Genomic DNA, 24,916 nt, shown 5'->3' with positions numbered 1-24,916 from the left:
ATGTGCACATCTGTCAGGTTGAATTCTTGTGAACATATGGCAGAGTGATACAGGTTCTCACAAATACACAAACCCAGCTGTCCACATTCACCCCCCCCTCCCCCACCTCTGGGTACACAGCTCTAATTCTGCCAAGTCATTTACATTGAGCTTCTGCACAAAAACTATTTCCTGCTCCTCTTTCCATCCAACATCCACACTACAGGCCTACAGGGTGCATAGATGTGTGCACGTAATGTGTTGAGAGCTCGCCTAATGGCCCAGCGGGCTTATTGCATGCTGACGGCCCTCGCAGTGCTTCCACTTTCCACTCTTTATCCTTTTAAATGAGCCCTACCCGAGACAGAAGTGGGCAGAGGCTTAAGACAGTAAATAATACTACGAAATCCCATCCTAATACATCTTCCTCAGGATTATAAAGTACAAAGACTGCATGTTGTCATCGTTTGTCTAATCTTGAGCCAAATCAAAACTAGAGTCCACAAATTGGCATCAGCCGCTCTGCTCAACTACTGCGAATTGTCTGCTCTTTCCATATTCATAATCTGAAAATGAACCTTTTAGTTATGTTTTCTGGCCAGCTCTGGCCTCCACTCCCACAAATAGGGGAATGTATTTCTCCCACAGTATCCATCTTTGGCCAAAAAATGCTAAATGTACATAACTTAAGCCACATACTAGGGAACAATGCAGCATACAGCTAAGGAACATAATGTACACAGCAACCTCTGGTGGCCGTTGGGGGAATATTATGTCAAGTGCCCGAATATAAAAACTGTAAAACCAGAAATGGGTTCATGTAATAGCAGCTATAAAATAGGATGTTTAGAGCCTGAAGGTTTCCAGCAGCTAATAGCTGACAGATTTCCCCAAAAGGAAATCCCTATCTGACAATCTCATCCTCTAAGTGCTTTCAGCAGACTTATGAGTTCGGTACAAATGTTATTGTTCTGTTACACAGCGAAACAAAAAAGACAGAAGAATAAGAAAAACATGGCTAATGTTCTCGTGGTATCCAGAACAGATCTTTGCCTCTAAAACAGGACCAGGATGATGATTTGTGGGCGCACGTGGGTGCGAGTCAATGCCCGTGTGTGTTTTCAGTTATTGACGAGGTGTGCGGTGGACCTAAATGAGAAGTTGTGTTCGTTACTTCTGCATGTGATGTGAAGCCATTCACAGGTGTGACGACCAGAGCCCAGCACTGGTGACTCTGGAGTTAGGCTACTTTTCCTTTTCTGCACACACACACAAACAAACAGACACACACATGCCCAACCACAAACACACAGATTACTTCCATGCACCCTGAACAAACATAAGAGAGAAATTAGGTCTGTTATTGTTTGCCTTTGCAGAGTGGCTGCGGTACTCCAGTGGAATAACACTTCCACAGCACACTGAAGCAGAACTGACAAGGTGGTACAGAGGACACAGTATATGTGTGTGAGTAGTTAAAACTGTTCCAGGTCCCCCAACAGTTATGTTTTGAAGTGTCACCTAACTAAACTTTCAGAAAAGAGGGAAAAAAAAGCATCACATCAAATACGTTGCATTTAATTGACATATGCATCTACATAAATTATTGTGCCAGACAATTGGCAGGAATACAGAACGTGATTTCATTACAAAAAAAAAAACAAAAACAAGACAAACATAAAACATCACAATGTGGGGCTTTCCAGCCTTGCACCAAAAACAAAAGATAACAGTTAAAACATGGCCGAACGAAAACACTTCATTCTCTCCAGAAACAGGGCAGAAATTTTTAATGTGAGAAACTCTCAAACTGGACCACAGATGGTTCAAGTTTTTTTTTTTTGTCATCCATCAAAAAAAAAAAAATTCAAGGTTGCAGAGCCATGTTATGATCTCGTGTTGTGTTTCAATAGTGTACAGTGTTTCTTTTCTTTGGGATGAATCTCAATAGTCTCCTTTTAACTCCTAGCATTCTTCTCCTTTCAGCACAGATAGAAAAAAAACGAGATGAAGATGCTAGAAGCCCAGGAGTGTTTTTCTAATATCCAGGCTGTGATGTTAATACAAAGTCTTTCAACTGACAGACAGTATTCAAGATTGTGAGGAAACGAAACATACTATTGAGATGTACCACTCAGCTTGATGTTTGCGAGTTTGGTTTGTTCATCCTCTCAGTCTGTAAGTGAAGGTGTTCCTTCATTTTCCGTTACTCATCTCCTGCCGGGAGATTTTCTTCGATCCTCTTGATGAATTTCATGCGTATTTCTGTGACGTTGTCCCCTCTCAGAGTGTCCTGGACAAATCTCACATCCACCGCCATCTGGACCTAAAACACATTCGTAATCAGTTACTATTCCATGCACAAAATTCAGATTAATTTATCCAATATTTCATTTCAACCACTACAGTATCTGAAGTGAAACTTTTACCGTAAGTATCCTGTAAAATACAAATACAGAATACCAACATTTCAGAGAATGGCAGTCTTTTTTTTCCTCCTGTAAATAAATGTGTAACACTTTGTAAAGAAGCTCCCAATAAACACATTCAGATCACATAAATCCTTAGAAGTGCTAACTTTACCATTTCCAGGGCTCCTCTGAGGACCCCGCATAGCAGGTTGGAGTAGATCAGCGTGCTGTGGTTATCAGGCAGCTCCACGAAGTCTACCAACGGATTATTCTCTAAGATGAGGGAGAATTCATCTCCTGCTGGGCTCCAGTTGGTCACACTGGGGGTGATTCCCAGGTACATCTTAAATGCAACCTAACAACAACCACGACACAGTAAGATGAGTGGATGAAAAGGAAAACACAGTGCAAGGTTACTCAATTGAAAACAGTAATGTTTCATTGTATATTAGTTTATTTTATCTGTAGTGCCCCGTCGATCGAAGATAACCAAAATACATTTTTAGATTTTTTTTTTTTTTTTTTTACTAAAGCCTATGGCTCCAAAACAAATTTCTTTGCACCAAAAGAAACTAGCTGCAGTGCCAAAGTTAAAGCTGCCAGGTTTTTCTATTATATTACATTTGCCGATTACTCAAGACACATGCTAAATTGAACCGAAGGATTATTATCTGTCCTCTGAGTCCAGTGTTGTTTTTGGGCTCAGGAGACACAGGTGGAACAGGCTACAAAGACCCAATGTTCTGCTCTGTCCTGTCCAACTTCTCAAAGTTTTTATTATTTGGTATCGTCTGTAAACATAAACTGAGCTTGCAGATTGCTGCCAAGCAAGGCTTGACTGATCCACTAACCAAATCCACTGACTATCGCTCAGCTCTTCCTGCAGTTTCTTAACAATAAAAGTCATCATCAGTTCTTTTTGCTGGAAGATTTTACTTACCAAGCAGCTGCAGGAAGTCTTGAATTTGTATTGCTGGCATAGTAACAGTATTATGTGCACACACCTGCCTTCTGGTAAATGCAGTCTGTTGCTTCTGTTCTTCTGCAGCTCTTTGTCACAGAGGGGGACGGCAAACTCGCTCACGCAGTGACAAATCAAATTTCGATCGGGCTAGCGAAACGCAAGTCCAAACAATTGTTATATTACGTGGTGATGGGCAGATTTTTCCATGTATATGTAAAATGGTCGCGCCCAGTAGTCCAGTCTCACACTGACAAAAATATGCTTTAAAAACACTGAAAATGGAATAACAATGAAATTTTCCTCTTCTGTGTATTTAAATGAAGAATGACGGAGGTGATTTCACAGCTTGGCTAAAGGTCATGTGATATCATGAAGCCAAGGTGTCATTGTGCCTTCCAAACCACTGTCCCTCAGTGGTCCTCCATTTACAGATATCACCCCTCACTTCATGACTATGAGCCAGTTCCCTGAGCTAGTGTGGGGTTACATCTGCGGTGTGACTCCCCTAGCAAGCAGCAGTAACACCTTGAAAACAGCTGGAGAGCAGAACACACAATCAGGCCTTTGAGCAGCCTTCACTGTCTGCCCGTGTCCTGAAGTACCACATATCATAACAGCAATATGATCAGGCAGGCGATTTAGTAAATGACAAGACTACTGACTCGTTTCAAGAGAGATGCATTCAAATGTGCTAAACCTGTTTCAGAGCTTCACTAAGAAGAGATGTTCATGGAGAGTGAAGCAGAGAAAGGGCATCACTGAATATACAGCACCTTTCTGAGGGATGAGATCACATTTCATTCCACATGTAAGTGAATCCTCGCCTTCTGGGTATCAAGGTAACTATCACACGAAGCAAAGAGGAATGTGATCTTGGCCTCAAGTTTAGGAAAATGCAGAGTAATGCTTTCTGGGACTTTTCTCATCTGCTCCGTCACAATCATCAGTTTTCCCTCCTCCCCCCACCATCCTTCTCTTCTTTCTCTCATTATTTTTCAGTGTGTTTCATCAAGTTCACCATCTCTAATCTGTCCTTTCTGTCCTCTCTCTTTATCCTTCTTCTTCCCCCTGAATCTTGGGAGAAATCCACGGTCACGCTCTGATTGGCCTGGAGCCTTCCAATTACCTTAGCAATGACATCGGCTGTTTCTCGGAAATCCTGACACCTGCCGATGCTGGAGCGTGCCAAGAAGTCCTCGATGAGACGCACTCCGATGTTATAACCCCTGTGAAAGAGAGAAAAAAGGGAGAGAGAAGCAAGAGAATGAGAGATAAGGTCATTCTGCCTTTTTCATAGTTTTCATTGGCTAAACTGCACTGCACCGTAGAGAGGCAGGAGACATGCTCCAAGTCATTTTTGGGTCGTACACTTGGAAAATTATGATATTTATGATTAGAAGGTCAAGTCAACTTATCCTAACTGCAGAGTCTGATGCCAAATGATGCATCTCAATCCTAACATGGTCTGTCTCTGATCAGTTGGCTGGCAACTGGCAGAGTGGGCAGTGCAGACTCACTGCCTTCTAAGGGCAGGTAAGATAAGTCTCATCTCACAGAGCTTAAGGTTCCGGCACAACCAGAAAAGCAAAGTACATCCAGTCCAAAGTCTTGTCAGAATGACAGGATGTTTTGAATTTTTGAGTTATAAACCAATCCTTTCTCCTTAATCTTATTTTGTGGGAGATTTGAGTCCGGTAAGGCATTCCAGCGATTTTTTTTTTTCTGTGTTAAACACACATATCAGTGTTCTCCTCTTCAAAGACCTCCATACGCTCTGAAGAATTACAAGAGCATAAGGGACCTTCTGACACAGAAGTGTGAGAAATCAAACCTTAATGTGTCATCTCTCTGCTTCAGTTTGTATCAAAGTAAAAGTAAATTGAATAGAGGTCAGGAGAATCTGTCAGAGTGATGGGAAGACGTGAGTTAAAGAGAGACACCCAAGTCCACTCTCTCCCCTTGATTAAACACGCAAACCTTTACTCAATATGACTTTTGAGATGCTGTTGTGTAGTGTAGTAGTAGCAAATTCTCTCTGCTGTAAGACTCTCTGCAAAAGAACTTATGTGATAAGAAAACACTGGTTAATATATTTTTTAATAATGTACTGCTACTGTTGAACTATTTTATACTCAAAAAGCCCATTTGTCTCACACCAGAAAGTTGGAGCACACTTGCTTCGCATCCACACAATTTGTAAACTATATCTGGGTGTGTTGATAGCTAAAGAAAGCGGTCAGGCATACTCACATCTTGTCCAGTTGTTTATTGACTTCCTCGTCATTCTCATAGTCTTTACAAAGCTGGGTGACCAGGGCCCCGTAGGTCAGTGTGAACAGCTCAGAGTTCTACAGGAGTAAACAACAAAACTGTCAAGTTATTTGTGCTGCACAAAGCTGACTAACTGACTCTGGTTGCTTCAAGCCACCCTCAAAGACATGCACATAAAACCCGTCAACGGTGCCCAGGAGGCCTGGGAAAAAAAAAAAAGACCTTAACTTTCCATCTAATAATGAACTCCTTCAGTGTGTAGAAAGACATGATACAGATATGGGGTTACTTTCTGCACCAGGAGGTTTAAAGGGTCAAGATATGAACAGCTCCTGATTCTGAAATGGCATCTAATAATTTAGAAAACAAATGTTCACATTTCAATAATAAAACACCTTAATCAACTTGAAGTATAATCATTTTTCACACCAAAGGCTTGTGTCTTCACTGCAGCTGCAATGCCCTTCCAGTTTAATAGTGGTAGTAAAAATTGGTCTATATCGAAAACTAATTACTGACCCCTGTCATGACCAAGGTTTTCATTCGCACAGATACAGATGCACATCGGCAATGTTAGAATCGCATATTTTGACATCTGATTGTAAAACTGTCTTAAAGTGAATGTACTAGAACATATACAGCTACAAAGGGCAGCTGTTTAGCATTTGCGCTGCAACGAACTACCTTTTCCTATCACAGCCAGCCATGTTCAACCATGACATCAACATTTACTAACTGCTTCAAATGCTTTTCATATATCTAGTCATATTTGTCAAACGCAGATACATGACTGACAGGAAATTTATTGGAGGTATAGCATAGCCCGCTGGTAAGGGAGCTAACGTTATGTGGCTAAGGTTAGCATTTTTTTAGCTAGGCTAGCTAGATTCGGCTGATGTTAATCCTGCGGGAGTCGCCTACCATCTTCTTGCTGTCTGTCGTTCGGTTGGATTGCCTGGACATTGTGGACAGTGTTACAGGCGTACACAGGTGGCGACTCAATATTAATCCCTTATTTATTTGATTCTGGCTAAGCAGTTATTTCCGTAATCGCCAGTTTAGTCACACACTTCCGAGAATGTCGAGCTAGCGAGTTTACAACAAACTTCCGGTCTCTATGTAGCTGTAGGAATTGTTGAGGAAAATGCGAAAGTGACACACGGACAAGAAAGAAAAGTGGTATAGAAATGAGAAACCCAATTCAATTAAAAAAAAAAAACTATTGTTCCTGGCACGTTCTTGCGTTTAATGTTCTCCTCTTTTTCCAGAAGGTGCATTTTAAGCGTTTTATTTTGAAGGCAAAGTCATATCATTTCCGGTGCCACTTCAGTAAATCTTCACCAGCTTGATCCAGCTCAATAGTCAGCTGTCTCACCAGCCTTTCTTCAGCTGTTTTACTCGTGGCAGATTATTTTTATCGCCGTCTTGCGTCTGGGAGAGGAACAGACGATCACAGTGAGACTTAAACTTCTCATGATTGCCCACTGGATGGCAGTATACGCAGTAAATTGACAGTAAAATAAACCAAACAACCTTAAATTTATTTACAGTTCAGGAAAATGCAACTTTAAAATATTTTTTCTTTATTGGTTTAGTGAATACTCTCACTTTGGCAGTTAAATTTTAACAAGAATTGTTTTCATCCGTGTGTGTGTTTGTGAGAGAGAGAGAGAGAGAGAGGAGGGAGAGAGGAGAGGAGAGGAGAGAGAGAGCGAGAGAGCGATGACTATCTGAGAACAGGAGGACTCAGAACCAGATAGGTTACAGATGCGCTTCACAGTCATCATTACATTTTGAATCTGAGAAGTCACATGGTCTTCCCCCCCCCCCCCCACCTTACGTCTTGATCAGGGTATTTGCACCTCGAGTAACCCGCATGCTGGTTGGCTGAAAGGCAATCATCCCATCGTGGTGAAACAAACACGCCGTGCTCCACATCGAGGAGGAAAAGCAACGGAGCGCATCGCCTCTGCACACACTGCTTTCATTTCGTGATATAACAGGCTATTTAACAATAGCCGGCACGGACTGTAGGGGCTGTGGAGGAGGTGGACTGTGGTACATGGCGATGACGGGCAAATCTGTGAAAGACGTTGACAGATACCAGACTGTCCTCAACTCTTTGCTGGCGCTGGAAGAGAATAAATATTGCGCTGACTGCGAATCAAAAGGTAGGTGATGCTGCCCTGTGTCAAGTGTGTGTGCATGGAGTACAGCCTGCAGATGGTCAGTGTCAGTGAATCGACCGTCCGTCTCGTTTACTACGCTGGAAAATGCGGCGCTGCATTCATCATCTCTCGGCCAATTATATTGTACTATGGTGCAAGACACGGGGGGCACATCCTCACAAGGCTGGAGCATGGCATGAAGCTACATCATGCCAAGCTCCTTTAACTAATCTTTTACCAATTATCACCAGGTAGGAATCACCTCTCATATAAGACGGATTTTGTTAATAATGGCAGCTGTACAGTTATATTACAGGATGAAATGATGAATGTGATCATCAATGAAATTTACTGGGACACTGGCAAGACCTTTTTAGGTTTCCCGAGCCCTAGTTTTTAAAACCTAGAGCTAGAGTAGCAGACAGAGAGACAGACACACAGAGAGACACCTGTGCTGACTTTGAGTCACCCTGAACACACTGTTCCTGCAGGTTGAGCGTACACTGGGACACAGAGAATCTCAACTCTTAAAAAGAAAGGCACTGCAATACTTTCACCTTATAATGGTGGTATATGGGGCTATTATGCAGCTAAGACTTACTGTGTAATACTTGTAGTAAGTTAGTGAGCTGGTTGGAATGATGTCATACTGTCTTTGTGGGTTTGTTTTAAACACTGTATATAAGAATCATTAAAACCAGACTTTCAATTTTACATGTTTATGCATGACCACTGACCCTCCACTCTGTTTGTGGCCCCAGTCTGGCCTTGGACTATGTTTGGTGGGTAAACTCTGCTCTTTAGCTCAACAAACTAGGATCAACAAACTGATCCTCTTTTGTCTTCGTTTTTTTTTGTCAGGATCAAAGGTCTTGAAGTTGACAATAACTTTGACTCTAAAATACTGAAAATATACACATGCTGCTCTACAGCAGGTTCACACACAAACCACTTCACCACCTGCGTTGGACCCCAAACACAAACCCTCTTGTGTCAACTGACAGTAAATATCTTAATTAGAGAGATGTTTTTTTTTTCATGCAAAATGATTAAATTTTTTTCTTATGTGGAATTTGGAAGGAAACATGTATTTTATTTATGTATTTTTGTTGCATCTGTAGTATACTGGATTTCGAGGTTGGGCTTATCTAGCTTGGTGTTGAGATTGATGAAAATGGTCCTCGTGACGCCATTCCTCGTCCGAGAAATGACTCAACACGGCAGCTGCATGTCACTCAGTCCGTACTTCCACATCTCAGGCACTGCTCCCACGTCAGCCATAAATTCTCAAGTGAACGCCCTGAGTGTACATAAATCGCTGCACACTGTCATACAGGGGACACCCTTGGGGTTCCTTATGAAAACTTTATGAATGATAGAAGTGAGCAGCTTCCCATAGTTAACAGGGAGTAAGATGGATTCTTTGGTAAGCACTGCATGAAGCTTCAGAGCTGTGTTTGTTTCTTTGAGTGACAAAGAGACAGATAGACAAGCAGGCAGACAAATTGGCAGGCAAACAGCATCAGGGACTAAGTGTACAAAGCACTCTCGCGTCTCAGTTGTGTCATGTCTTAAAAATCCCCCCTGTAATCTGTACGCCTGCCTTCTGATTCATGACTGAAGCGGATGAAAGATTTGAAATCAATAAGTTATGGTAGCTCTTCTCTGGATTTATGCACCAGGCTGTGTAATGACAGGGGAAAACATTTCTGATGTTTGGTGTGAACTTGTGTAGACAGGAATCCACACAGTGAGGTGGCGTAGACTGACAGTTTTTTGACCTCAGGTAAAAGTGAGTTAACCTTCGCCTCAGCTCTCCCGCTCAGTGTATGCTTTTTGTTCATTTGGATGAATGTCACTATCCGGGTGCTGTCTCTGCTTCTCTCTTTATACTGCTTACTCATATTCCTCTCAGTCTGCCTTTGTGTCTCTGTTGTTTTGTGTTATGTATCTGCCTTTTCTGTATCTCTTTCAGATTCCTTAGCCGCCAAACAGAGGCAAAAATGATCCGTGGTGCTGATGCAGCGTCACAAATATTTCATGAGAAACAGTGAACAGATCAGGTGGCTGTTAAAAAACAAAATACAGATGCAATCCGTACATAACATAAAATAACACCGTTACACAGATACAAAGTCAGATGGTTACTCTAATGAGCCAGGAAGTTCATTTCAGGCTCTGTTGGTAATGTTCGAGTAAGTGGTCCAAACTTTTAGGGACATAAGTTACAGTCATAAAAGCAAATCCATTTTTTATTCCTTATTTTATGATAGATTCCTCATTTGCTCTGTAGACGATTTTTCTATTAAAACTTTTCCTATTAAAACACAAAAATTCAATGTCTCATGGAAGAAACAAAGTTTCATCAAAATCCTCTCACAGTACATAGACAATGACAAGGTTTGTACAGTGCTTTGTTTGAGATGACATGTGATGTGAAGATCTTAGTTGGATTTAAAGTGGAGACGTCATCAGGACACTGTGCAACGCTTAGTTTTACAATACAAGGTTTTGTTCCAGTGCATATGCCCTTTGGATGGTCTTTTAATAAAGATATAAATAGAACCTCAGATGTTGTTGGACTTGAGGCAAACACACTTGTGACTGTTCAGAAGTCAATTTTAAAAAGCAGTGTGATCAGGCTCCTGCCTCGCAGCTTATCTAAAGACGTGACTGTTCTAGGACTACAGTCAACAAACGCAGGGAAAATAAAATAGCAAGGCATCAATTTTTTTTTGTTTTTTTGCATTTATGATGCAGTTGACCTTTCTGATCCAGGACAGGGACACGTGGAGAGGGAAAGGACACTTAAATCATTTACATCAGTTTGATTGCTATTAAGAATGAACCCCGTGTCATTTGAAACCTATCACATCTCGCTTTTAAATCGTCTTTTCGTCGTCTCATTCTTGCACACTTAAAATGCATGCAGTGACACACTGCTTTTTTGAGTGGTGTGACTTTGGTGTGCAACAGACTGGTCCAATTAAACTGAAAACAAGATTAAGGTCTAGGGGGAGAAAACAGACAGCACAGACACAGCAAGATGCTAAAGCTCTGACATTAAACTTTATAAAAGTGACATTTTCTTATATCGTTTAGTGGTCTGTTACTACATCCCAAAGTTTTCTGTTCTGCATTTATTATTTAATTTTAAAATAATACCGGGGTCTGTACTGATTAAAAGGTCACATCACTTTTGTTTCTCACCCTTTTCCTTGTGCTAATGAACAGGCTGACACTGTGATGTAGCCTCATGCATGAAGAGGGATACTTTACCTCCTGCCGCCTGATTGGCGCATTTTCTCAAATGTGTAAATGTTACTCTTCTGTGCATTTGACAACAAGCACACGCTTCCACAAAACCACACACGTGCATGCACACATGTGCACGCCTTAAATGCATTTGTCCCCCTCACCCTCCTTCTCTCAAGTCAGGCTTTTGGCCATATGGCTCGTGATGCGGTTTGGTTTAATCTTGTTTGCTCTGACACAGATTACTGTGCGTTTATCACCGTCTTCCTTCTGGGTGACTGAAGAGGAAGTGCTGAGATGTATGGAGCAAAGACGATACCAACCCATGAAAAAAACCACACAAAAACACATTAACATTGCTACTAGGATATCCCTATCTAAGCTTACTGTATCAATACCGCAGCAATGGAACTGTATCTCTGCATTTTGACTGCAGGTTACTGCCTGTGCTGCCCAACTTCCTGTCTCGCTCTGTTCCTCTGTACCACATGCTGCTCTGTATTATTTGTGTTTTTATCACTTCCTCACAATGTGACACTTCTACTGTCAGGAAATAATGAAGAGATGGGGAAGAGATGGTGAGGCAGGTTCATAATGTAGTCACCACTTCCACCTCTGGCCTGACTCTCAAGGGGCTGCGTGTGTGTGTGTGTGTGTGTGTGTGTGTGTGTGTGTGTGTGTGTGTGTGTGTGTGTGTGTGTGTGTGTGTGTGTGTGTTTGCGCTCATAAAAGCCTGCCTCCTTTATTGTCTCCATTGTACTTGTGTTTACGTACATACCGGGCCCCGGTTGCCGTGGAGATATCACCTGGCGATGTCATGCCTTATGCCCCCCTCCCCTCCCATCCCTTGATCTCAACCAATCAGAAGCCAGCAAGGATTACCTTTGATACAAGGAGATGATTGGCTATTTGTGTCCCCAGGCTGGCACTGAGTTCAGAGTCTCTCAGTACCAAGGACTAGGTGGCACCGTGGTAGAGTACACAGTATACTACTATATGTATATACTTCTCTAATACGCTGGCATAACTGGATTAACCTGCCAGGGGCCCCTGGGTTAAATAAACTTTTAACAACCCTGATCCTCCCACTTTGTGTGCAGTTTGTACATTATCCCTGAAATATTACATGGGTCCAGTTTTGTTGTATAACATTAAATACATTCGACATGTAAGCACAGCATCAGCTGAAATACTGAATGTTTTAAGCCCCTCTTTAAGGCAAGGTCTGAAGATGAGGTAATTGAGTAGGACTCCTCTTAAGGTCCTTATCATCTCATTCGGTGTTGTGCTTTAGATGTGGATATACCCATGTTCCCAAACAAAGTTACACATTAATCAACTTACCACACACCAGTTCACACACTCTGAACCTTGGGATTTGTTTTTGGGGGGGAGGAGTTGCCTGCTTGGCCTGGTTGGTAATCAAACCTTGTACAAGCATCTGTAATAGAAAAGCACACAATAGGTGAGATAAGGTCAAACATCAATCTGCATTTTACCTAGAAACTGCCTCATCAGTGTACAGGAGCTAGACAAAATACCAGGAACAGCTCAAAATAGAAGACAACAGCACTTTCTACAGCCTAAAAAAATTACCATAGCATTGACGCAACTCACAACATATTCACAAAGGTTGAAGTTATTTTGGGGAATGGCTTAGCTTCATCTCATATTTGTAGTTTATAGTGAATGATAGCTGAATAAAACATCTGTAGTCTACTGATTGCAGAGTACTCTAACAGTCATGCAAATACACAAATGAATATGCATTACGAGAACGCACCCTAACATTGCAGGAATAATAATCATATTAACTACAGAGAGTAGAAACAGTAATATCAGTAATGGGATAAAATGAAACACAAAAGCAAGTCTAAAAATATGTTTTGAGAAGAAACCAAAGCGTACAGTGATGGAGTGTCTTACTCATCTTTTTATGTTCTTTCAACCTCAATGACTCACCTGCAGGATCACAATCGTGACAAGCACACTGCAACGCAGATGGCGGGTGTGTGTTAGTAAATTATCAATAGGGGTCCATCTGTTTAGCTCAGACTGGGACTGGGTCACTTGAAGGCCTCAGGGTTTCTGGATTGGTTTAGATGCTGATGGGCTTGAGGATGGGACAACTCAACACACGAGTGTGTGCTTGTGTGGTGGTGAAGGAGGCTCTGTGGGATTAACTCGGTGCATGCAGAGAGCACCGTTTATCCTTGTGGGATATAGGCTAATGAGCCAGATGCACCTGCTCGTGCACATGAATGTGCACGTCAGTAGGTGTGTACATGAACAAATGTGTTTGTATGATGTGTGATTGTGTGGTGTGCTTTTGTGTGTCACCATAGGTGTGTATCAGAAAGGCACCCCTGGGACGTGAGATGATAAACTGATGTGTGTGTTAATGTATGATTCTGTTTCTTTTAGTTAGTTTGACATTATGAGATGTAGGAAATCACGCACAACTAGAAAAATGTTACATCAGGCTGCATTATGCTATCAAACAAACCAATGCAATGAGCGCTATCATCATCAAAAAAAATCACAAATTTTAACTAGGATAGTAAGTCAACAATTCCATGTTTCCCATAAGCCATAATTTGAATTTCTTTCCAAAGTGGTGACGGCTATTTATTATTTTGATATGCAAAAGCAGCCATTTCTAATTGCTGGCACCACAGGACCTAAAGAAACAAATACCCATGTTGGTGTTGAACAAGTACAAGTGCACTAGCTCTAGTCTTCTGGGCATGAGTTCCTCCAACCCAACAAAGGTGGTCTTTGAAATACTCTAGGGCTCTGTTATGAATTTAATGTACCACACAGCGATTAGCTGTTAGACCTCTTGGAAATGCTTTTGTCATGGACCTTCAAACCATGAACAGAGCATGAACAATCAAAGTAAGTCAAAGCAGAAGAACTGGCCAATAATTCCTTTGTCAACTGAATTAGATTTTCTAGCCAAAAACCCAAGTCTGTTGTTCACTTCCACTCAGATTGCTGTCCAGAAAAAAACGTCCCCTCATACCTAGCGAAGGATTTTCCAGATGAAATCTGATCATCAAGATAAAACTGCTGTGCTTTTGTTAATGCATCATATTAATGCTTTTGTTAATGCATCGTTTATTGTTCTATTTCCATATTCAGGAGGAGTAAATGTGCTCAGACGTTTGAGAGACAAACCTTCCAAGCAGCCATTAATTTTATATTTCTGTATGATGTGAAAATCGATTAGCAGGCTCTTGTTTGTGTCATGTAACTCACCACGCTGTAATTATGAGGTTCTGCAGGGTTTGTTTGGGTTTTTTTTAAACCAATCTACACCTAAATGGCATTAAGAATTTTAAACTAAATAATAACACTGATAACAATTTGTGCAGACATTGATATTCATTGTCATGTCAGTTATATTCATATTGCTCTAAATCACAAAATTGTTTCAGAGGGTCTTTAACTCAACAGCTCAGCAACACCCAAGAGTCTGCAAAAAAATTATTATACCAGCATGTATTCAAAAATATGTAGTGTTAGTTATAAGTGGATAGTGAAATGGATAAAATGTATATACTGGTATAGCCCTTTGAATTTAACATTTCATTTGAGCAAAGGAAACATATTTTTAGGATAAGGGGATAAAGAATACATGGCGCAAGTAAAGGTCCTCACAAGCGTTATATAAATAAATGTGTGTGTGTGGGTGAGTGACAGAGGGGTTCATTATAGAGCTCTGTTTGCCCTTCTTGCTCATCATACCCCCCTGTACGTCCCAGCAGGTCGTCAAACAGCTAAAGTCCACCATTTGATGACTATAAAAATCCGCTTGTTTGTCTCTGTTTTTGGCTCTCATCCTGTCTCTGCCTTCTCCTCCCCTGATGTGCCTCAAGCTGCATGTTTGACAACCACAGCCACAGTCATTTTTTGCCAGGGTGATTCATAAGTCGCCTATGCAAACCCTTTACTTTTGGGTAGTTTAGCCTATAAAATCTGCGGACTGATTTATTAGTTAAACCTGGAGTATTTAATTATACCTCAAATAAAGTGTTGGCAATTGTTCTTTGATTGCAAAAAGAAAAGGGGGAACTCAACAGTGGAGAAATATTCACTGCAATCCAAATCCACCTGCAACACAGAGAATCTGATTTGTACAGATTGTTTGGTCAATCTTTCCTTCCCTTTTTTTTTACATGTCTATTCCTCCTACTCTCCTCCTTCTAAAACTGTTCAAAGTATCTGGAGGTGTGCATTGCTGTTGGACAGACATAATGTATATGGATTCTGACTCAAGCTCTGCATTGATTGGAACCAAAGAGGCTACTGTGGTGCAGTGCACAGGTGTGATTCACTTTAACTCGAACCAAAGTGATTTATTCTAAATCTTGGAAGATGTAAATGAAGTTGTTTGTCTGGATTACTGAATAAGACTTCACTAAATTCACAGATTGCATCTAATTCAGATCTTGCCTCATAAACAAGTCTTGAAAAATGTTAATGTGATAGAAACAAGTATCATCAGGTAAAAGTAACAGGAACACAGATGAAGATGCAGCAACCAAAGCATTGATGTATAATAGGAACAACAGGAGTCCAAGAACAGACCCTTGTGGGACACCACAAATAATTTTCTGAATACAGAGCACAGCTGAGACTGATGAAAATGCCATTAATCTGCAGGTGTTTGGTCATAAACCAAACTAGAAAAAAAAACATAAGGGGATCACGGGATCACTGTAGTCAGCATAATTCATCCTTTGGAAATCATGAACATCTGTACAAGATTTCATGGCAGTTCATCTAATATATGTTGAAATATTTCACTGGATAATTGAGGTTTCAGTCTTGACAAAACCAACAGACCAACACTGCCATCTCTGGAGCTACACCACTAGCATGGCTAGAAAGAGATATAAAGTTAGTACAGTACGCAAACAAATGTGCAGCAGTTGGACAAACCCCCAGAAAATAAGGGTGGAGAATGTAATAGAAACAGAGAATTAGAACTGTGAGAGAGAGATATGGACGGACAGGGAAAAAGAGGCGGGAGGCAGGGGTGGTGAATGAGAGAGATAAGAAATGGCGGCCAGGACACAGGGGGAGCATTAGAATAAAGATGAGGAGGACAAACTAATTCCAGCGTTCGGGGAGTTCAACACAATTGACAATCTCTTGCTTTCTCTGTGTCAGTGCCAATGTTTACAGCAGTTAAGCAGGCTTTGCAGGAGTAATTCTACTATTATTAGCCGGCGTGACAGCTAATGCTGCAGCCAGACGGTCAGGATGATGGACATACTCTGTCTGTCTGGTCATCCCCTGTTTATGTTCACTGGTTTGCTCTTTGTGCCGATTTTTGCCTGTTTGTTTCTGTCCATTTTCGCGTTTCAAAAATAAGCCCACAAATTGAGCAAACAGGAAACACATGAAAAATCACTCCCAGTCCAATGACTTCCTGTTAATGATGTAAATAGAATAATGGTTTCTTTTAGCATTCATAGTTCAGGATGCAACCGAGTCAAAAGGCTATTATTTGACTCTGCACCCAGACACAGTGTTTCCGCAGCTGCTGCAAAGAGGAAGGTTTTGCATGTTTTAAACACGGCACAATGACTCCAGCTGACAGAGGAGAAACATTCAAATTAAAAGCTGCTCTTCCACCTAGTGGTGTACAGGCCGCAGCGCATCAACTTGTAGAGAGGTTGCACGCAAAGGACTCACAACGGAGAAGATGTGGAGAGGTGGAGACGGAGGCAGTGAGTGGTTCAGCCAACTGGAGTGAGAGGAGGAGGGGGAGCAGGAAAAGATGGAGGAAAGAGAAGAGGAGGAGGGGTGAGAAGAGAGAAGCATGTAGGGGAGAGATGGGGAGAGCAGCACCAGTATTCTCTTTGAAGCTGACTGTACCCTCTGAAGAGGACGGTTGCATAATTTGAGCAGAAAAATAGCCTGACAGTGTGGTTTTTATTTCCCCACCCCTCTCAGAGTTGCCTGTTCAGGCAAGGATCCTGACAGCTCTGCAGACAGAGGGAAGACACACAGTGGCAAACACAACACTATATTAAGCTTAAACCTATACAGACATCTGGGTAAATACGGAGCACACAACACTCAGATCCATCCATTAAGATACATATGGCAGTAAGATGGACAAAATGGCCCACTCAGATAACATTGCACCCACACACACAGGCTCATGAGCAAATGAGTAATCATCCCTGCAGGTATCCAGGCTCTGTGTGTGTGTGTGTGTGTGCGTGTGTGTGTATGAATTTCTACTCCCCCTCTCTCCTCTCAGTCTCACTTATGTAGGCTAACTCTCCTATTGGATCCCATTATGTGTCAGGACACCGCATGACTTACACGGGATTAGACGTGTTCCCATCTGAATTCAGACTCATAATTGAGGTTTCAGGCCTGTCTCTCTATAATTGGACTAAAATTAATCAGGGTTTTGCTCATCATCCTTCACCCCACCCTCTCTCTACCTCTCTATTACACCTTCATATTCACTTTTCTTCTTTATTCTCAGTTTTAGCTTCACTGCCCAATTATTCTATCAGCGTCCTCTAAAGACCCTCCACTCTAAATATTAACTCACCTTCGTCTTTCGCCTTTTGTGCGCCAGGTCCGAGATGGGCGTCCTGGAACTTGGGCATTTTTATCTGCATCCGCTGTGCTGGCATCCATCGAAACCTGGGGGTTCACATCTCCAAGGTCAAGTCCGTCAACCTGGATCAGTGGACACAGGAGCAGGTCCAGGTCAGAGGTCACACTGCAGAACCAGATCCATATTTCCCACAAGTTAATGTGTGACTATGTATGATTTTCCACAAAAAGATATTAAAGGCGTGTGTCCACCTTGAAGCATATATATGCTTCAACACAGCAAAAACCATTTCCTTTTGCAAACAGCATGACTTTTTTATATTGTTCCAACTACAGTATATTACAACACAAGATCTTACATCAGAAATGAGCTGTTGTTGGATCAATACTTCTATTTCTAAATGCAGGAAAAATAACAAATATAGAATTTGTTGACATTTCTGTGCAGCAGTAAAGCAAAGAAAAACCTTTCCTATTTCTGCAACTGTATCTTTCAAAGACTAGACATGATTGAGCAGGAAAGGAGGAGCAGGACGGAATTTTAATACTTCACATACAGTAGAGGAAACAGACACTTTCTCATTAGTATGCTGCTCATCTTGTCTGAGTCTGATAGGCAAGAAAGTCAGCATTATGCTTCGCTGTGATAATATCCCAGTCAGCATCTTTCTTTTGCTCTTTTCTCTATATGCACAAAAAGAATTCGCATCGTTTTATTAAAAGGAGTCCACTTCTTTTTCTATGACTGAAAACACAAGAGGGATAAATGAATATAGTCTTTTTCCTTCATTAGATCGCTTAACAATGTGTGATTTGGTTTGTTGTGTGCGGTTGTCCCCCAGTGTGTTCAGGAGATGGGAAATGCCAAGGCCAAACGTCTTTACGAGGCTTTCTTACCTGAGTGCTTCCAGCGCCCTGAGACAGACCAGTCTGCAGAGATCTTCATCAGGGACAAGTATGATAAGAAGAAGTACATGGATAAGGTCATTGACATCCAGATGCTCAGAGTGAGTTTGCACACACAAACACACACACGCGCACATACACATACACACACGTCTCTCAATCCATGGAATAGGCTTAAAAAAAACCTTGTGAGAGTGTTAATAGCCATTTGTTTTCTCTGTGCAGAAAGAAAAGAGCTGCGACAACATACCTAAGGAACCAGTTGTGTTTGAGAAGATGAAATTGGTGAGTGCATACTTGTATGTTACAGCACTGAGAAAGTAGAAGTGACATTATCCGGTCTTTAGATTGTTAGATTTTTAACATTTAAGTGAATGCAACATCAGATTGAGCTGGGAAGGAGGAGGAGGAGCGGGGAGGCGGGTGGGGGGCTGACATGAGATACTTCTTTAAGAGATGATGATTTTCAGCCAGCAGAGGAAAGTTGGGAGTAACTTTGCCGTTCTTACTACAGTGGGAAGGTCATTTCACCACAGGGGAACCTGGAGAAAAAAAGGTTTCTGGATTCAGGCTCGTTCGTCAGTGCACATGTGTTTCATAAATCGTATCCATTTTGTCTGTTGTGACAGAAAAAAGACATCAGCCCGAAAACAGATTCCCAGTCTGTTACAGACCTGCTTGGATTAGGTATTCTACACACACTAACACTCATTTTACATTATAATACTAAGAACTATGTGATAGATCATTACTTGTATATTTAGAAGCCTTTTGATTAGCATTGTAATAGAATTTAAAACTGTTTTGTATTAAATTACCTAGTGAGAAATGCTTTGTGAGTGTCCTTTCCAAATCTCAGAGCTGCCAGAAAGCAAAACATTTCCACCTGGATCCATGGATTGCTACTACCAATTTATCTCAGTTCTAGCTAGATTCTGGCCTGTCTGGATCATCAAAGGCTAAACTATCAAGTTTAAGTTCAAGAATTTGAGGGATTGATTAGATAAATTGATGTGAAAATGCTTGGGATATACTTGAAACAATTATTATCATAACCATACTTCCATCTACCCTCTGTTAGATGCCCCTGCTCCAAGTCTTGCGGTGTCTAATGGTGGAGGATGTGTTCCAGACAGTAATGAGAGCCCAGTGGTGGCTAATCCACCCCTGGCACACTCTGCCCTGGATCTCTTCAGCTCTCTACCAACACCCTCCTCTTCTTCATCCACTAAAACTACGGTAGGTGATAAAACACTGTATGCTCTCCACCTTGTGTTTTTGTAAATCTACCCCTATATCTATGTTGTCATTTGCCTCTTTTGTCACATTTGCTTGCATCCAGCCTCAGCTGATAACCTTTTCTCTCTGTTTTTGTGTCTTTCTGTCCAGCCCGTTTCCAGCTCTATGCCTCAGAGCAGAGTGACTGCCTCTGTGCCTGAAAACCTCAGTCTGTTCCTGGATCCGGCGCCCAAAGTAGAGGAGGGCACTGTCAAGAAACTGTCCAAGGACTCTATTCTCTCCCTGTATGCTTCCACTCCCTCAGTACACGCTAGCAGTATGGCTACTCATGGTGAGAACTACAGTATTTTCTGTTATATGTTATTTTTACTGTTATATGTTATTTTTTGCTGTTTGCTGCACATGGACACTAATGTTGCTCCTGGATCTGTAAATAGGCAAAGACATTTTACAACTTTATGAGGTGTGAGACACTACTCCCAAGTTGTTAAAAAAAAAAGTCAGTTAATTCAGTTTTAAGTTTGTCTCATCAAACAATAAGCCTCATTAATTGATTGATTGCTAAAAAGGCTGCTTTCTATCTGTGATTGCTCTCATCAGGCTTGTACATGAACCAAATGGGATACCCGACACACCCGTACGGTTCGTACCAGTCCTTAGCCCAGGCATATGGATTGAGAGGTGCCATGATGGCAACACAAATGGCCATGATAGGACAGCAACAGAGCGGCATGATGGGGGTTCAACAAAACAGCATGATTGGAGTTCAACACAATGGCATGATGGGGGTTCAACAAAACAGCATGATTGGAGTTCAACACAATGGCATGATGGGACAGCAGAATGGTATAATGGGTGCCCAGGGTGTCATGGCTCAGCCTAGCGGCGTTGTGGCGCCACCCTACATGTCAGGGATCAGCCAGGGTATGATGGCACAGCAGCAAAGTGGAATGATGGCACAGCAGCAGAATGGCGTTATGGGACAGCAGCAGAGCGGGATGATGGGACAGCAGCAGCAGAGCGGGATGATGGTACAGCAGCAAAGTGGGATGATGGGACAGCAGCAGAGTGGGATAATGGGACAGCAGCAGGTTGGAGGATTGACCAGCTTACCCCACCAGCAGGTTTATGGAGTGCAGCAAGCCCAGCAGCTACAGTGGAACATTGCCCAGGTGTGTTACTATTAACCTCTATTGTGCAAGACTCCCACATAGATTTGTTTGACAATATAAATGATTTAACTAGGGAAAGTGCTGTAAGTGACACAGTTATATATTTTATGTGGCTTTCAGATGACTCAGCACATGGCCGACATGAATCTCTACAACACCAACGGCATGATGGGATACAGCAGTCAACACATGGGAGGTTCAACAACTCAGAGTTCAGCGCACATGACAGCACACATCTGGAAATGAACTCATCTATCCAAGAAGTGATGTAACGCCAACAACGCCACAAAAAGAGAGGGGAAACTGAGTTGTAGGAATCTGTGGATTAGACTCTCCATAAGACATTTTCTAATGCGAGGGAGGAGGAGGAGGAGGAGACAGGTGTGAAGAAGGATGGTTTGGGAAACCACTACTACCTCTCTTTCTCTCTCCTCTCTGCCCCTGCTTTCTTTTCTTGTCTCTCATCTTTGGCCATGTTTTCCAGATTTCCATGCTTGCCTTCAGAACATTTTGGTATAACAACACAGACAACAGGGTTGAGAGGCCACTGGTTAGGACTACACATCTTCCTTTATACCTAGCCTGTATGCGAATGTGTGCGTGTGCACGCACATCTGCTGTATGTGGGTGTCAACAGTTTGGATTTTGGAGAATTTCACTGTTTTTCATACTTGATCAGCGTCAGAAAAATACACAGATGCACTTTCAGTCTCTTTGTGTAGTTTGAAGGTATGTTAGGTCAGATGTTGAGGAGTCCCCTTAGTTACAGCTACTACACGTCAAGCTTTCTGACTTCGCACATCATATATACATCATGTTAACAGATTTACCAGAAGGAATTTTATTATTTTTGAGGCAATCACTTTCTTGATTTTGCACAGAATTAGACAAAACCCTGTCTTCCGGCTAATTTTCTGTTACAAGTTGTCCCATTTTAAAATGAGAACCTTCAACACGGATCTTAAATATGTGTTGCTTTGGCGAACAGTAATTAGCTACATTTTAGCTGCAGCCATATTTACAAAGGAGCATTTACATTTTGTTTTTTTGTCTTTCAACTCTCAATCATGACGGGGATTTACCGAAAAAAGAGTCTGGGTATAGGAATCTTTTTCAAAGTCACACCTTCAAGCTGCACAATGAAGAGAAAGGAATTCACAAATTTGTCTAGCTCTGTATAAGCAGGAAAATCAGGAAAATCTCACCAAAAACAATGTATCCTTTTCTGAATATGAAAGTTTCCTACTTGTCCAACAATATTAAAATTTAAGAAATCCCTCTATGTATTAAGTTCCTAGACAAGTTCCTAGATCCTCACTGTCTCAGCATTATGATGTCTTCTACTCAGTTTAGACCCAGCTTCTTTTAGAATCAATATCTAAAATCAACTTTAAGTGTCAAAAGTGACCTAAACTGGATTTTGGGAGACCAAAGATCAACGCTAGCTTTATTATGGTTGTACAGTCTTCTAATATGCTTTTACTGTATAGCCACTTAACTAGTGATTAGTAGAAAAATCAATTCAGCCGTCCTTTAACAGTATGTTTGGTCATACCTGCTCCCACAATTCACTGTGCTATATTTCCTCAGCAACGGTGGGGACACTTAAAAAAAAAATGTCACTTGCATGAAATGTTATCATGTAAGCCCTCACGCACCTCAAGTTAAGAATCTACCTTGTACAAAAGAGGCCTCAAATAATGTTGAATGTCTGTAAATAAGAGAGAAGTAAAGAGACAAGTCGGGACAGAGACAAGAAAAACCTTTGAGGTACAGATCAGCCATGTTTCAGATGCTTCCACTGACTTGCATGAGGAGAATGTTTATCTAGCTCTGATTGTATGTACTGTATGTTTATTAAGATGTCCAAATGTGTCTTTGGAATGTGTATGTCTGAATGTTTCTCTCTGCTGTACATGTCCATCAGTCTCTGACCAAGACCAACAAAAAAACAAAAAAAATACCCAGATTGATTTTGAATACGCACACCTGAGTATCGTTTGTTTTTGATATTCTTTGACTCTGCCGAGCAGTGTGCACTTGTGTCTTTTGAATGTCCTGTGGTCAACGGCGTCCCGTTGGTTTTTGGTGAATTGTTAAATTCATCCAACTTTTACTTCAAATGTCTTGCCATCAAGTTTGGAGCAAACTGTGACTGAGGCTAACACATTTTCAGGTCATTCTAAGGCGTTTACAACTCGGCCAAACCACATTGTGAAGCGAAAAGTGATTGTACGACTACAGTCTGTCACCTCTCAATGTTTTCGTTAACCCTTCTACACCTCTCCCTCACAAGCCCACACAAACCATCTCCCAGTCCTGATTTCTCTGAAAGCGTTTCTAGATCTGTTCATTCTTATAACTGCATGAAGCCATTATACTGTAAATAATCTAAGTCTTTCCATTTTTGTAAAAGAAGCACTTTGGTGTTAAGTTGCCACTTTTAATGGGAATGTAACTGCAGCCAATAAACAAGCAGTGCAGCCTTCACAACTCAGAAACCTGTTGTCTATTTCTTTCAAATTTAGCTCATTTGGTGGCAGTTGAGGCAACAGTTTGACAGCAGCAGTCACCTTCTCTACTGAGACCAATATTACCTTAAGAGACCCTGTCGCCTCTGCGCTGTAACAGCATATCTGTCAGTTAGCGATGAGAAGTTTCTGGAAAAGGAAAAAATAAAAATTTTTTTAAAAAAAGCCCTCTCTACTCTCTATGGGCGATAAGGCTTCACCTGAGCTTACTCATTTGTGATTAACTTTAGGTTGCTTGTAATCACTTCCTTTTTTGTCTGGTATATTTTCTGTGAAATAAGAGCAAATAAAGGAATGTATCTTTTTATGTACTTGTCATTCAAGATATTGTGTATTTTGTTCTTTATCAGAATATCTCTGTATATTATGTTTCTTAAACAAGATTGACAAACACATATTGTACATTAGTTCTGCATTTTTTTCACACGCTTTGCCCCTTTTGATTTCACATTCACGTTAGTCAATTCAATTTGAGAATATGTGACATATGATACTTGTCCCTGTGAAAACACAAAATAAATATTGTTTTGATTATATTCTATATGTTGTGTTGACTTAGAGTTTTTAACTCTTCATGCTGACATTTTGCTGGTTGTGTGAGTGAGCTTGGTGTGTTGGTACATGAAGATAGGTGATCACACACCCTCAGGCTAAGGACTCAGGCTGCAAAGAGGTCACTATGTCTCTTTAAGTAGTTGCCTATGTTATTAATTAGTTAAAATGCCACATCAGTTTAAGATGTAATTATCTGTCAGTGCTTAACTTTTGTTTCAGCTTCTACAGAAAAAGCCACATATCAGATTAATGAAAGTCATACAAAAACACGTTTCACCTAGGACTCAAGATGTTAAAATACACTTTTGAGAAATGTCTGTGATTCAAATTAAACTTTATTGACTTTGCGTCCAGATGTCAAAGGGCATGCAAATACAGGCTTCTGAATCCGAAATTGTTCTTTTTTTTCCTCAGTTTGGTTCTATTTTCTTACAAAACTACGTGCACCTTAAGTAATCAATTCTGCAGCGTACAAACCACAAAAATACCAGTTTTACATTATCAAATACTGCACATAGAAAACATTTACAAAGCACAGGTATAAAATTACAGCTCCCTTTTTCTTCTTTGCCATAAACCGCATCCTTTCATCAGACTGTCTGCGATGCTTTGCCCTTTAAAACGTACTCTGTGAACACTCCTCGGTGGAAAGGTTAAGGCCAGTTGAGAAAAGACAACCACTCATCTACCAACACCAGCAATCCAATTGAACTGAAATTGTGGTTCATTAAAACCCTTCAGAGATTTACTGTATTTTGGGGTTCAACATTAATAATTAACTGTTTTGTATTCGTGGGGTTTGTGCTTTGCTGGGCTTAATAGGATAATGGTTGTCTTGACAGTGGGGAGGGAAGCTACAGTGGCCTTCATATAG

General features: G+C 41.2%; 2 protein-coding genes across 3 annotated transcripts; one reads left to right on the top strand and one right to left on the bottom strand.

Annotated features, from left to right (window-relative positions):
* Nucleotides 1-1,541: 1,541 nt before the first annotated feature.
* Nucleotides 1,542-6,705, bottom strand: trappc3 (trafficking protein particle complex subunit 3). Its single transcript, XM_041053936.1, has 5 exons — nt 6,547-6,705; nt 5,605-5,702; nt 4,481-4,580; nt 2,563-2,745; nt 1,542-2,305 (listed from the first exon to the last, which is right to left on the bottom strand). The coding sequence occupies exons 1-5, from the start codon at nt 6,586-6,588 to the stop codon at nt 2,186-2,188; spliced, it is 543 nt and encodes a 180-aa protein (XP_040909870.1). The 5' UTR covers nt 6,589-6,705; the 3' UTR covers nt 1,542-2,185.
* Nucleotides 6,706-7,376: 671 nt separating this feature from the next.
* On the top strand, nt 7,377-23,982 carry smap2 (small ArfGAP2). Of its 2 annotated transcripts, XM_041053898.1 has the most exons (10): nt 7,377-7,796; nt 17,659-17,792; nt 18,482-18,646; nt 18,771-18,830; nt 19,175-19,232; nt 19,627-19,784; nt 19,935-20,115; nt 20,385-20,524; nt 20,573-20,956; nt 21,077-23,982. In XM_041053898.1, the coding sequence occupies exons 1-10, from the start codon at nt 7,688-7,690 to the stop codon at nt 21,200-21,202; spliced, it is 1,515 nt and encodes a 504-aa protein (XP_040909832.1). In that variant the 5' UTR covers nt 7,377-7,687; the 3' UTR covers nt 21,203-23,982. The 2 variants fall into 2 exon arrangements, with proteins under 2 accessions (XP_040909832.1, XP_040909831.1); XM_041053897.1 differs by having other exon boundaries at nt 20,385-20,956.
* Nucleotides 23,983-24,916: the final 934 nt, after the last annotated feature.

The sequence above is a fragment of the Toxotes jaculatrix genome, chromosome 13, assembly GCF_017976425.1.
Source record: "Toxotes jaculatrix isolate fToxJac2 chromosome 13, fToxJac2.pri, whole genome shotgun sequence".
In the NCBI taxonomy this organism is placed as follows: Eukaryota; Metazoa; Chordata; class Actinopteri; family Toxotidae; genus Toxotes; species Toxotes jaculatrix.
The sequence above is the reverse complement of the archived record's forward strand: the minus strand, read 5'-3'. Positions and strand labels throughout refer to the sequence as shown.

Coding starts and splice junctions, on each gene's coding strand:
- trappc3 (XM_041053936.1), bottom strand. CDS start 6,588: ATGTCCAGGCAATCCAACCGAACGACAGACAGCAAGAAGATG. Junction 4,581..5,604: donor AATAAACAACTGGACAAGAT/GTGAGTATGCCT, acceptor TCTCTTTCACAG/GGGTTATAACATCGGAGTGC. Junction 2,746..4,480: donor CAGCCGATGTCATTGCTAAG/GTAATTGGAAGG, acceptor GGTTGTTGTTAG/GTTGCATTTAAGATGTACCT.
- smap2 (XM_041053897.1), top strand. CDS start 7,688: ATGGCGATGACGGGCAAATCTGTGAAAGACGTTGACAGATACCAGACT. Junction 17,793..18,481: donor GGACACAGGAGCAGGTCCAG/GTCAGAGGTCAC, acceptor GTTGTCCCCCAG/TGTGTTCAGGAGATGGGAAA. Junction 19,233..19,626: donor TACAGACCTGCTTGGATTAG/GTATTCTACACA, acceptor ACCCTCTGTTAG/ATGCCCCTGCTCCAAGTCTT.